The following is a 14,623-nucleotide window of genomic DNA, read 5'->3' as shown; positions in this document are numbered from 1 at the left end:
CTCCATAATCAGGATACCTGGCAGTGGTTTAGAGGCCTGTATAACCTTTGACCTCCATACAGGTAAATATAGTGAAGTGTGGAAACAACCTAACAGAAATGTAAATGGATTCACTAGGCCTCGGGACATGAATGCATGCACACGCTCCCTATCCTCTCTGAGCCAAACCTACATCCCTTAATCCCGTTTGTCAGAACAAGGTATTTCCAACGTGGATTACGCTGGCGTTTTATGCATATTTCCACCTCCCTCTCTGCCCCAATCTACCGCTGATAGAATTGAGGGAGGTATTAGTACCATTTAATCTCTAATCTCTATTTTGTATGAGATTTATTTCATTTGATGAATTGAGGCACTGCATTTTAAAGGTTGGAATGAGGAATAGGGTTATAGATGTGAACATGTGAACTCCCATATTTTGACAAACTGAAACGGTTACCTGACAGGTCCTCTTTACCTCTGGTATTAATTTGATAATTACATGGATTTAAATAGATGTGTAAAGGTATGTAAGGGTTCAAGGTCAGAGTCTAATAAAATATAATGTCTGTCTGGGAGTCCTTTCTTTTAACCTTCTCAATCTGTGAAGGTAATTCTCTTCTCATTCTGTGAAGGTAATTCTCTTCTCATTCTGTGAAGGTAATTCTCTTATCATTCTGTGAAGGTAATTCTCTTCTCATTCTCTGAAGCTTTCTTGAACAACACTTGACTGTCCAGTGGTTGGGGAACAACACTTGACTTGTCTAGTAGTTGGGGAACAACACTTGACTTGTCTAGTGGTTGGGGAACAACACTTGACTTGTCTAGTAGTTGGAGAACAACACTTGACTTGTCTAGTGGTTGGGGAACAACACTTGACTTGTCTAGTGGTTGGGGAACAACACTTGACTTGTCTAGTGGTTGTGGAACAACACTTGACTTGTCTAGTGGTTGGGGAACAACACTTGACTTGTCTAGTGGTTGGGGAACAACACTTGACTTGTCTAGTGGTTGGGGAACAACACTTGACTTGTCTTGTGGTTGGAGAACAACACTTGACTGTCTAGTAGTTGGGGAACAACACTTGACTTGTCTAGTGGTTGGGGAACAACACTTGACTTGTCTTGTGGTTGGAGAACAACACTTGACTGTCTAGTAGTTGGGGAACAACACTTGACTTGTCTAGTGGTTGGGGAACAACACTTGACATGTCTAGTGGTTGGGGAACAACACTTGACTTGTCTAGTGGTTGGGGAACAACACTTGACTTGTCTAGTAGTTGGAGAACAACACTTGACTTGTCTAGTGGTTGGGGAACAACACTTGACTTGTCTAGTAGTTGTGGAACAACACTTGACTGTCTAGTGGTTGGGGAACAACACTTGACTTGTCTAGTAGTTGGGGAACAACACTTGACTTGTCTAGTGGTTGGGGAACAACACTTGACTTGTCTAGTGGTTGGGGAACAACACTTGACTGTCTAGTGGTTGGGGAACAACACTTGACTTGTCTAGTGGTTGGGGAACAACACTTGACTTGTCTAGTGGTTGGGGAACAACACTTGACTTGTCTAGTGGTTGTGGAACAACACTTGACTTGTCTAGTGGTTGGGGAACAACACTTGACTTGTCTAGTGGTTGGAGAACAACACTAGTGGTTGGGGAACAACACTTGACTTGTCTAGTGGTTGGGGAACAAAACTTGACTTGTCTAGTGGTTGGAGAACAACACTTGACTTGTCTAGTAGTTGGAGAACAACACTAGTGGTTGGGGAACAACACTTGACTTGTCTAGTGGTTGGGGAACAAAACTTGACTTGTCTAGTGGTTGGAGAACAACACTTGACTTGTCTAGTGGTTGGGGAACAACACTTGACTTGTCTAGTAGTTGTGGAACAACACTTGACTGTCTAGTGGTTGGGGAACAACACTTGACTTGTCTAGTAGTTGGGGAACAACACTTGACTTGTCTAGTGGTTGGGGAACAACACTTGACTTGTCTAGTGGTTGGGGAACAACACTTGACTGTCTAGTGGTTGGGGAACAACACTTGACTTGTCTAGTGGTTGGGGAACAACACTTGACTTGTCTAGTGGTTGGGGAACAACACTTGACTTGTCTAGTGGTTGTGGAACAACACTTGACTTGTCTAGTGGTTGGGGAACAACACTTGACTTGTCTAGTGGTTGGAGAACAACACTAGTGGTTGGGGAACAACACTTGACTTGTCTAGTGGTTGGGGAACAAAACTTGACTTGTCTAGTGGTTGGAGAACAACACTTGACTTGTCTAGTAGTTGGAGAACAACACTAGTGGTTGGGGAACAACACTTGACTTGTCTAGTGGTTGGGGAACAAAACTTGACTTGTCTAGTGGTTGGAGAACAACACTTGACTTGTCTAGTGGTTGGAGAACAACACTTGACTTGTCTAGTGGTTGGGGAAGGGAGGGAGATATAAAGGTCAGCCCAATAAAACACTCCGCAGAGAGTTCATCAAAAACACCTCTGGTACCAAGCCTCAGTTGTAAACTTGATCTGTCCTGCTCTCATTCCCCCTTCTAAAAGGTCTGATTGTTTTTCTTTCATCGATCCCTCCATCCCTCCGTCTCCTGGAGACTGAAGAAATAAAATATCTAGACAGAAGGAAACATTTTACATTTAGATGCAATCTAAGCTATTCTTCATTTGTGTGTTCTTCTGTCTACAGCAGGAAATGAATCCTGCAGCGACAGGAAATATTAATTATAATCCACGTAATAATTCACAAGACTTCACATTTCCTGTGGCTCCAGGATTCTTTTGCTGCTGTAGCAAACTGTCTCAAATTAAGATCAAAAATCTGTATACCTGTGCTGTGTACTGGGTGCTGTGTACCGGGTGCTGTGTACCGGGTGCAGAAGTTTATTGGGCAGCAGCGTAAGGTCTAGCAAAGCTACACATGATAGACAGAAGTCATCTTTAAAGGAGAACACTTTTGGATAATTGGATAATTCATTGATATTGTTTGTTGGGGGCAAATCAAATCTGACATTTTTTAAAGTGTAAATTACAAACTTTAGAATACTTTTAAAACCTAAAATACACTGAGTTTGCATTTCCTGTAGTGCAGGACAATTCTCGGCAACAAAATTGTGATCAAATTAAGATCCTACATCTGTAGTGTGCTTCCCAAATGCCAACCCTTCCCTCATATAGTGGACTACTATTGACCAGGGCCCATAGGGAATAGGGTGCACTACTATTGACGAGGGCCCATAGGGAATAGGGCACACTACTATTGACCAGGGCCCATAGGGAATAGGGTGCACTACTATTGACCAGGGCCCATAGGGAATAGGGTGCACTACTATTGACCAGGGCCCATAGGGAATAGGGTGCACTACTATTGACCAGGGCCCATAGGGAATAGGATGCACTACTATTGACCAGGGCCCATAGGGAATAGGGTGCACTACTATTGACCAGGGCCCATAGGGAATAGGGTGCACTACTATTGACCAGGGCCCATAGGGAATAGGGTGCACTACTATTGACCAGGGCCCATAGGGAATAGGGTGCACTACTATTGACCAGGGCCCATAGGGAATAGGGGGCCATTTGAGACTCAACCATAGAGCCTCTAAGAATAACTAATGTCCTTTTATCTGTGATAAGCTTGGCTGTCATGGTAACCTCCATTAAATACATGCATAATTAATGGCAGCTGCTCTCCTATCTGGAGACTAACAACAATAAGAAGAGGACAAGGCTGATGAGGTAGAGAGTGAGACACCATCATAACACAACCATCTGTCATTCACCTGTAACCAGGTGAGACACCATCATAACACAAACATCTGTCATTCACCTGTAACCAGGTGAGACACCATTATAACACAAAGATCTGCCATTCACCTATAACCAGGTGAGACACCATCATAACACAAACATCTGTCATTCACCTATAACCAGGTGAGACACCATCATAACACAACCATCTGTCATTCACCTATAACCAGGTGAGACACCATCATAACACAAACATCTGTCATTCACCTGTAACCAGGTGAGACACCATCATAACACAACCATCTGTCATTCACCTGTAACCAGGTGAGACGCCATCATAACACAAACATCTGTCATTTACCTGTAACCAGGTGAGACACCATTATAACACAACCATCTGTCATTCACCTGTAACCAGGTGAGACACCATTATAACACAAAGATCTGCCATTCACCTATAACCAGGTGAGACATCATCATAACACAAACATCTGCCATTCACCTATAACCAGGTGAGACATCATCATAACACAAACATCTGCCATTCACCTATAACCAGGTGAGACATCATCATAACACAAACATCTGCCATTCACCTATAACCAGGTGAGACACCATCATAACACAAACATCTGTCATTCACCTGTAACCAGGTGAGACGCCATCATAACACAAACATCTGCCATTCACCTGTAACCAGGTGAGACACCATCATAACACAAACATCTGTCATTCACCTGTAACCAGGTCAAATCATCAGTAAATCTGTGAATCCGGTTACTTACAATGGTTTTCTGAAAGACTGCAGTGCAGTTATAAAGTTAATGTTATAGTTGAAATGATCTTCTTAAGGATCCGCCCCTTTTTTTCAATTTTCGTCTAAAATGACTCATACCCAAATATAACTTCCTGTAGCTCTGGCCCTGAAGCAAGGATATGCATATTCTTGGTAGCATTTGAAAGGAAACACTTTGACGTTCGTGGAAATGTGAAAGGAATGTAGGATAATTTAACACAATAGATCTGGTAAAAGATCATACAAAGAAAAAAACAACCATTCTCATGTATTTTTTTTTGTACCATCATATTTGAAATACAAGAGAAAGGCCATAATGTATTATTCCAGCCCAGGTGCAATTTACATTTTGGCCACTAGATGGCAGCAGTGTATGTGCAGAGTTTTAGACTGATCCAATGAACCATTGCATTTCTGTTCCAAATGTTGTATCAAGACTGCCCAAACGTGCCTAATTTGTTTATTAATAACTTTTCATGTTCAAAATTGTGCACTCTCCTTAAACAATAGCATGGTATTCTTTCACTGTAATAGCTACTAGACATTTGGACAGTGCAGTTAGATTAACAAGAATGTAAGCTTTCTGCCCATATCAGATATGTCTATGTCCTGGGAAATGTTCTTGTTACTTACAACCTCATGCTAATCGCATTAGCCTACAGTACGTTAGCTCAACCGTCCCGTGGAAGGGACACCGATCCCGAAGAAGATGTATTAATGAAAGAAGAAGAATATGGTGCAGTAATAACTAAGACAATAACTCTTATTCTTTTTATTAAAGATATCTATCAGGCACTATTACTCATCATTATGCAGCAGGCGTTTTAAATGGATTGGCTTTATAAAAAAACATTCTCTTTCCAACACAAAATATATTAGTTTAGTACTACTGTTACAGCTCCTATTGTAAGAGGACATAACCTCCCCTGGAGCTGCCTCTTACTGCAATCACATGTTCAGCATATGGCTTTATGTATGAAATATCATTCCTCTTTTAGCCAAGGACAACAACGTCTTAGCTACTTCTGTTGTAGAAAATGCACAAGTGAATACTCCTGTACGTCCGATTAACGCAGTCGAGAGCAAACCTTTTCTTGGAGCAGGGTAGGTAGGTGTAACGATTTGTAGTCAGATCACATTCTTCTCTTATCCAATCGGATGGAAAACACTAACTGGATGTACTAGCTGTTCAAACCAATCGGAGAGCGGTAACACAAACGGACGACAAACTATTCAAACCAATCGGAGAGCGGTAACACAAACGGACGACAAACTATTCAAACCAATCGGAGAGCGGTAACACAAACGGACGACAAACTATTCAAACCAATCGGAGAGCGGTAACACAAACGGACGACAAACTATTCAAACCAATCGGAGAGCGGTAACTCATACGGACGACAAACTATTCAAACCAATCGGAGAGCGGTAACACAAACGGACGACAAACTATTCAAACCAATCAGAAAGCGGTAACTCATACGGACAACAAACTATTCAAACCAATCGGAGAGCGGTAACTCATACGGACGACAAACTATTCAAACCAATCAGAAAGCGGTAACTCATACGGACAACAAACTATTCAAACCAATCGGAGAGCGGTAACTCATACGGACGACAAACTATTCAAACCAATCGGAGAGCGGTAACTCATACGGACGACAAACTATTCAAACCAATCGGAGAGCGGTAACTCAAACGGACTACAAACTATTCAAACCAATCGGAGAGCGGTAACTCATACGGACAACAAACTATTCAAACCAATTGGAGAGCGGTAACTCATACGGACGACAAACTATTCAAAACGATGCAAAAGTCTGCTACTGTGGTAAGAAAACACATTCAATTTGCATCGTGAAAAAAACTAAAACCACTAACTGACAGAAGGTAAGGCAGAAGACAGACTGCAGAGGAAGTTGCTACAGTCAAGGCATCTGCACATCTATCCAACCACAGACAAACTACCTATCCCAGGTTTTGTCCCGAACCCAGACCAACTGTCCGTGGCCCAGTCTACATATTGAACCCAGACCAACTGTCTGTGGCCCAGTCTACATATTTAACCCAGACCAACTGTCCGTGGCCCAGTCTACATATTGAACCCAGACCAACTGTCCCTGGCCCAGTCTACATATTGAACCCAGACCAACTGTCCATGGCCCAGTCTACATATTTAACCCAGACCAACTGTCCGTGGCCCAGTCTACATATTGAACCCAGACCAACTGTCCGTGGCCCAGTCTACATATTGAACCCAGACCAACTGTCCGTGGCCCAGTCTACATATTGAACCCAGACCAACTGGCCGTGGCCAAGTCTACATATTGAATCGGGACCAAATAGGTTCAAACATGTCCTGCGGCAACCAACTGAAAATGAACAACAGACATATACCGTCCATGGCGGTTGGGTTGGCTGTAGTTGGACAGACATATTCCATCCATGGCAGTTGGGTTGGCTGTAGTTGGACAGATGTCTTAAAGAAGCCTTGTTAGAAACAGGTTTAGTAAAAGGCAGGTGGTACAGAGAGGAGAGAGAGGGGGACAAAAAAAAAAAAAAACAAACCGTAATATGCCTTTAAAAGTAATATACACATTGTTGCGATTTGTTTAAATCGTGGCCTGGGGTGTTAAAGAACAGTAACAGTGAGATAGGCATTTAAACACTTCCTAATACCACCTAGAGAAGAAGACCGTACATCATGCAGGGGGTGATCAGACCAAGGTCTGCTTCTGGCTCTGTCGTCCCAGAGATTAGAAGGACTCTCCCAGAATTCCTTTCACCGCATTCTCTCTGAACAAAGCACTGACATTTTGTGTAACTGGTGTTGAAGATTCTTCTCAGGTGGTCCTGGCCGGGTAGCCCTCACGATCCCTCCTTTCATACGACCAGGGGTTTGTAATGAAGAGTCTATTTAAAGAGAGTTCAAACGTAACAGACATTTCCTGTTTGTAAGTCAGTGAACTCTGAACTTTGAGACCGAGCTCGGCTAGTGAAGTAAACACAAACAACATTACAATCAGCACAGAGACACAGAGGCTCAACACGTAACACAGACCTGTCCAAAACATGACCCGTGACAGAAAGCGGCATTGTCCTTTTGGGATTTTTGCTTAGTCATAGACATAACCATCGCACTGTAATACACAGAGCATTAGAAAAGGCCCTCACCAGCTGAGAGTTGAACTGACAAAATGGCTCTTACACAAGTAGACAAACACACCAAGACAAGACAGACAAGCATTTCTTGTGCATGAGCCTCGAGTCCAGTCCAGCGGAATGAGAGTGTTCGGAACAGTCATAATAGGGAAGTTCAAACATTCCCCGCTTCTATGAGGTCCTCATCACACAACATCCACCACTGAGACCACAGTCATCATCAATCTATCAATCCATCCATCTAGTGTTCCTGTTCCCGGTCTCTGCGTCGGACAGGGACAGCGAACATCGGCAGGGTCCGGAAGGAGGCGGTGTTGGTGTTGGGCGGCGTCTTGCCCTGCTCTGAGTTGCCTGCCGGCTCGTACGAGCACTTCCTCTTTTGGATGGCCTCGGCGCGCACGGCCAGGCTGCGGGCGCACACGGTGAGAAGGACGATGAGGGTACCCACCAGCAGGCTCACCATGGGCCACAGGACGCAGTGGAGGAGGACGCTGGCGTCGTGGGAGCGCCGCCACAGTACGTCGTCAGGCCTGCAGGGGGAGATAGAGGGCAAGGGGGTAAAAGAGTAGGAAGATAGGGGGGCATGAGGCAACAAGAAAGGGGTGAGTGTTTACAGAATGCAAAGCAATGTCTGTCAATCAGAAACTTCAGTGTTGACAGAAAAGAGACAAAATGCAGCACAAATGTCACCTATCAACATTAAATGTGAAGGTTTGTCTGATGATCTAAGAGAAATATATTCTGGATTCCATCCAGGGACAAAGTACATCACGTTTCACTTAGTTGCAGAGAAGTCAGGATCCACAAGAAGGTTTCTATCCACAGGAGTGATTTAGCACCGACTCTTTGAAGGAGGGTGAGGGGTGGAGGAGGGAAGAGACATCAGGAGCACATGGCAGACAGCTACAGCTGGCAGCAATGCAAGATGGGATGGAGAAAGACAGAGACATGGAAGGAGGAGGGAGGATGATGGGAGGAGGGAGAATGATGGGAGGAGAGAGGAGGATGGGAGGAGGGAGGAGGATGGGAGGAGGGAGGAGGATGGGAGGAGGGAGGATGATGGGAGGAGGGAGGAGGATGGGAGGAGGGAGGAGGATGGGAGGAGGGAGGAGGATGGGAGGAGGGAGGAGGATGATGGGAGGAGGGAGGATGATGGGAGGAGGGAGGATGATGGAAGAAGGGAGGATGATTGGAGGAGGGAGGAGGATAGGAGGAGGGAGGAGGATGGGAGGAGGGAGGATGATGGGAGGAGGGAGGAGGATGGGAGGAGGGAGGAGGATGGGAGGAGGGAGGATGATGATGGGAGGAGGGAGGATGATGGGAGGAGGGAGGATGATGGGAGGGGGGAGGATGATGGAAGAAGGGAGGATGATTGGAGGAGGGAGGAGAATAGGAGGAGGGAGGAGGGAGGATGATGGGAGGAGGGAGGAGGATGGGAGGAGGGAGGAGGATGGGAGGAGGGAGGATGATGGGAGGAGGGAGGAGGATGGGAGGAGGGAGGATGATGGGAGAAGGGAGGTTGATGGGAGGAGGGAGGAGGATGGGAAGAGGGAGGATGATGGGAGGAGGGAGGAGGATGGGAGGAGGATGGGAGGAGGGAGGAGGATGGGAAGAGGGAGGATGATGAGAGGAGGGAGGAGATTGGGAAGAGGGAGGATGATGGGAGGAGGGAGGAGGATGGGAGGAGGGAGGATGATGGGAGGAGGGAGGAGGATGGCATCACTATGATGGCTTGACAGAAAAACATTAGCACAAAGACAGATAGATACTAAGAGACAAGGGCAGGATGAAGGGAGATGAGCAGACAGACATACATACTAAGAGACAAGGGCAGGATGAAGGAAGATGAGCAGACAGACAGATAGATACTAAGAGACAAGGGCAGGATGAAGGAAGATGAGCAGACAGACAGATAGATACTAAGAGACAAGGGCAGGATGAAGGAAGATGAGCAGACAGACAGATAGATACTAAGAGACAAGGGCAGGATGAAGGAAGATGAGCAGACAGACAGATAGATACTAAGAGACAAGGGCAGGATGAAGGAAGATGAGCAGACAGACAGATAGATACTAAGAGACAAGGGCAGGATGAAGGAAGATGAGCAGACAGACAGATAGATACTAAAAGACAAGGGCAGGATGAAGGAAGATGAGTAGACAGACAGATAGATACTAAGAGACAAGGGCAGGATGAAGGAAGATGGAGGTCAGGAGGGGGAATTGAAGGCACAGCTTTGAACAAACTGAAAGCCTGGATGTAGCCAGAGAACAGGGGACGATACAGAACAGACGAAGAGAAACGCTACATCATGTGTGAAGGAGTAATAACATTATCCCCTCATTTAGGGAAAGACCTGGTCAGTCGTCCAACTGAATGTTTTCAACTGAAATGTGTCTTCAGCGTTTAACCCCTCTGAATCTGCTGCCTTTATCCACATCCACGAGGAACAGTGGGTTAACTGCCTTGTTCAGGGGAACAGTGGGTTAACTGCCTTGTTCAGGGGAACAGTGGGTTAACTGCCTTGTTCAGGGGAACAGTGGGTTAACTGCCTTGTTCAGGGGAACAGTGGGTTAACTGCCTTGTTCAGGGGAACAGTGGGTTAACTGCCTTGTTCAGGGGAACAGTGGGTTAACTGCCTTGTTCAGGGGAACAGTGGGTTAACTGCCTTGTTCAGGGGAACAGTGGGTTAACTGCCTTGCTCAGGGGAACAGTGGGTTAACTGCCTTGTTCAGGGGAACAGTGGGTTAACTGCCTTGTTCAGGGGAACAGTGGGTTAACTGCCTTGTTCAGGGGAACAGTGGGTTAACTGCCTTGTTCAGGGGAACAGTGGGTTAACTGCCTTGTTCAGGGGAACAGTGGGTTAACTGCCTTGTTCAGGGGAACAGTGGGTTAACTGCCTTGTTCAGGGGAACAGTGGGTTAACTGCCTTGTTCAGGGGAACAGTGGGTTAACTGCCTTGTTCAGGGGAACAGTGGGTTAACTGCCTTGTTCAGGGGAACAGTGGGTTAACTGCCTTGTTCAGGGGAACAGTGGGTTAACTGCCTTGTTCAGGGGAACAGTGGGTTAACTGCCTTGTTCAGGGGAACAGTGGGTTAACTGCCTTGTTCAGGGGAACAGTGGGTTAACTGCCTTGTTCAGGGGAACAGTGGGTTAACTGCCTTGTTCAGGGGAACAGTGGGTTAACTGCCTTGTTCAGGGGAACAGTGGGTTAACTGTCTTGTTCAGGGGAACAGTGGGTTTACTGCCTTGTTCAGGGGAACAGAGGGTTAACTGTCTTGTTCAGGGGAACAGTGGGTTAACTGCCTTGTTCAGGGGAACAGTGGGTTAACTGCCTTGTTCAGGGGAACAGTTGGTTAACTGTCTTGTTCAGTGGAACAGTGGGTTAACTGTCTTGTTCAGGGGAACAGTGGGTTAACTGTCTTGTTCAGTGGAACAGTGGGTTAACTGTCTTGTTCAGGGGAACAGTGGGTTAACTGCCTTGTTCAGGGGAACAGTGGGTTACCTCTGAATAAGGGATGTTGATGATACCTCTGAATGAGGGGAGTTGATGATACCTCTGAATGAGGGGATGTTGATGATACCTCTGAATGAGGGGATGTTGATGATACCTCTGAATGAGGGGATGTTGATGATACCTCTGAATGAAGGGAGTTGATGATATCTCTAAATGAGGGGATGTTGATGATACCTCTGAATGAGGGGATGTTGATGATACCTCTGAATGAGGGGAGTTGATGATATCTCTGAATGAGGGGATGTTGATGATACCTCTTAATGAGGGGATGTTGATGATACCTCTGAATGAGGGGATGTTGATGATACCTCTGAATGAGGGGAGTTGATGATATCTCTGAATGAGGGGATGTTGATGATACCTCTGAATGAGGGGAGTTGATGATACCTCTGAATGAGGGGATGTTGATGATACCTCTGAATGAGGGGAGTTGATGATATCTCTAAATGAGGGGATGTTGATGATACCTCTGAATGAGGGGATGTTGATGATACCTCTGAATGAGGGGATGTTGATGATACCTCTGAATGAGGGGATGTTGATGATACCTCTGAATGAGGAGATGTTGATGATACCTCTGAATGAGGGGAGTTGATGATACCTCTGAATGAGGGGTGTTGATGATACCTCTGAATGAGGGGATGTTGATGATACCTCTGAATGAGTAGATGTTGATGATACCTCTGAATGAGGAGATGTTGATGATATCTCTGAATGAGGAGATGTTGATGATATCTCTGAATGAGGGGATGTTGATGATACCTCTGAATGAGGGGATGTTGATGATACCTCTGAATGAGGGGAGTTGATGATACCTCTGAATGAGGAGATGTTGATGATACCTCTGAATGAGGAGATGTTGATGATACCTCTGGATGGGGGGAGTTGATGATATCTCTGAATGAAGGGATGTTTCTTACAGTAGTTAACAGGTGTTGATGATACCTCTGAATGAGGGGATGTTGATGATACCTCTGAATGAGGGGTGTTGATGATACCTCTGAATGAGGGGTGTTGATGATACCTCTGAATGAGGGGTGTTGATGATACCTCTGAATGAGGGGGGTTGATCATACCTCTGAATGAGGGGAGTTGATGATATCTCTGAATGAGGGGAGTGGATGATATCTCTGAATGAGGGGATGTTGATGATACCTCTGAATGAGGGGATGTTGATGATACCTCTGAATGAGGGGATGTTGATGATACCTCTGAATGAGGGGATGTTGATGATACCTCTGAATGAGGGGATGTTGATGATACCTCTGAATGAGGGGATGTTGATGATACCTCTGAATGAGGGGATGTTGATGATACCTCTGAATGAGGGGATGTTGATGATACCTCTGAATGAGGGGATGTTGATGATACCTCTGAATGAGGGGATGTTGATGATACCTCTGAATGAGGGGAGTTGATGATACCTCTGAATGGGGGGAGTTGATGATACCTCTGAATGAGGGGATGTTGATGATACCTCTGAATGAGGGGATGTTGATGATACCTCTGAATGAGGGGATGTTGATGATACCTCTGAATGAGGGGATGTTGATGATACCTCTGAATGAGGGGAGTTGATGATACCTCTGAATGAGGGGATGTTGATGATACCTCTGAATGAGGAGATGTTGATGATACCTCTGAATGAGGGGATGTTGATGATACCTCTGAATGAGGGGATGTTGATGATACCTCTGAATGAGGGGATGTTGATGATACCTCTGAATGAGGGGAGTTGATGATACCTCTGAATGAGGGGATGTTGATGATACCTCTGAATGAGGGGAGTTGATGATATCTCTGAATGAGGAGATGTTGATGATACCTCTGAATGGGGGGAGTTGATGATACCTCTGAATGAGGGGATGTTGATGATACCTCTGAATGAGGGGATGTTGATGATACCTCTGAATGAGGGGATGTTGATGATACCTCTGAATGAGGGGATGTTGATGATACCTCTGAATGAGGGGATGTTGATGATACATCTGAATGAGGGGATGTTGATGATACCTCTGAATGAGGAGATGTTGATGATACCTCTGAATGAGGGGAGTTGATGATACCTCTGAATGAGGGGATGTTGATGATACCTCTGAATGAGGGGAGTTGATGATATCTCTGAATGAGGGGATGTTGATGATACCTCTGAATGAGGGGATGTTGATGATACCTCTGAATGAGGGGATGTTGATGATACCTCTGAATGAGGGGATGTTTCTAACAGTAATTGTCAGGCGTATAATCAGAGCATCTGGTTACAAGAGTAAATACAGACTGATTACGTCAAGAGGAATATTTATCAGAGAGATAACAGATGCCAGGGATGAGGTGGATACAGATATACAGCAATAGGATTTTATTGTTGTTTTATGGGGTGATTCATACTCTTTATGTTCCAGTTAACAAAGTGTGAAAAAGTAATAATTATCCCACATAGCAAAAGATCACAAAGCAGGTGTTGGATATCAAATGTTCAATAACATTATCCCCTCGGCATTCTGCTTCTTTACTACATTAAAACTTTACTTACGAACAGCTTGCATGCAAACTAAGAATTGGAACGGGTATTGAGTTAAAATATGTACATATTTTAGATGATATATAAATAAAATGGTCCGTAATCAGGCTGTTTTGGGGTAAGCAGTGGTCTGGAGGGGCCCACTTAGGCCAACACTGCAGCAGCCATACAGCATTACACAGCACTATACAGTAGCACACAGTAGTGCAGTGTAGACTGCAGTGGAAGATACAGCCCAGTGTCAGCCAACTGAACACGGGACTAGAGGGAACGTAGGACAGAGTCAACTCTGCTGAGGAGTTCACAGGCCTCTGAACACTGGACTAGAGGGAACGTAGTACAGAGTCAACTCTGCTGAGGAGTTCACAGGCCTCTGAACACTGGACTAGAGGGAACGTAGGACACAGTCAACTCTGCTGAGGACTTCACAGGCCTCTGAACACTGGACTAGAGGGAACGTAGGACAGAGTTCACAGGTGTACCAGGTGTTCCAGGCCCCAGGTGTACCAGGTGTACCAGGTGTTCCAGGTGTACCAGGCCCCAGGTGTACCAGGTGTACCAGGTGCTCCAGGTGCTCCAGGTGTAACAGGCCCCAGGTGTACCAGGTGTACCAGGTGCTCCAGGTGCTCCAGGTGCTCCAGGCCCCAGGTGTACCAGGTGTACCAGGTGTACCAGGCCCCAGGTGTACCAGGCCCCAGGTGTACCAGGTGTTCCAGGCCCCAGGTGTACCAGGCCCCAGGTGTACCAGGTGTACCAGGCCCCAAGTGTACCAGGTGTACCAGGTGTTCCAGGCCCCAGGTGTACCAGGCCCCAGGTGTACCAGGTCCCAGGTGTACCAGGTGTACCAGGTGTTCCAGGCCCCAGGTGTACCAGGTGT

The 14,623-nt window shown here is 45.7% G+C and overlaps 1 protein-coding gene across 1 annotated transcript in view; it reads right to left on the bottom strand.

The window, feature by feature from the left end:
- Positions 1 to 5,190: 5,190 nt before the first annotated feature.
- Positions 5,191 to 14,623, bottom strand: part of LOC118938830 (calcium-activated potassium channel subunit beta-4-like) — an 84,006-nt gene continuing 74,573 nt past the window's right edge. Inside the window, exon 3 of the mRNA XM_036945006.1 lies at positions 5,191 to 8,238. Within this exon, the coding sequence (XP_036800901.1) occupies positions 7,950 to 8,238 (289 nt within the window). The 3' untranslated portion in view covers positions 5,191 to 7,949. The remainder of the gene's footprint in view (positions 8,239 to 14,623) is intronic.

Source organism: Oncorhynchus mykiss, chromosome 15 (assembly GCF_013265735.2).
Source record: "Oncorhynchus mykiss isolate Arlee chromosome 15, USDA_OmykA_1.1, whole genome shotgun sequence".
In the NCBI taxonomy this organism is placed as follows: domain Eukaryota; kingdom Metazoa; phylum Chordata; class Actinopteri; order Salmoniformes; family Salmonidae; genus Oncorhynchus; species Oncorhynchus mykiss.
The sequence above is the reverse complement of the archived record's forward strand: the minus strand, read 5'-3'. Positions and strand labels throughout refer to the sequence as shown.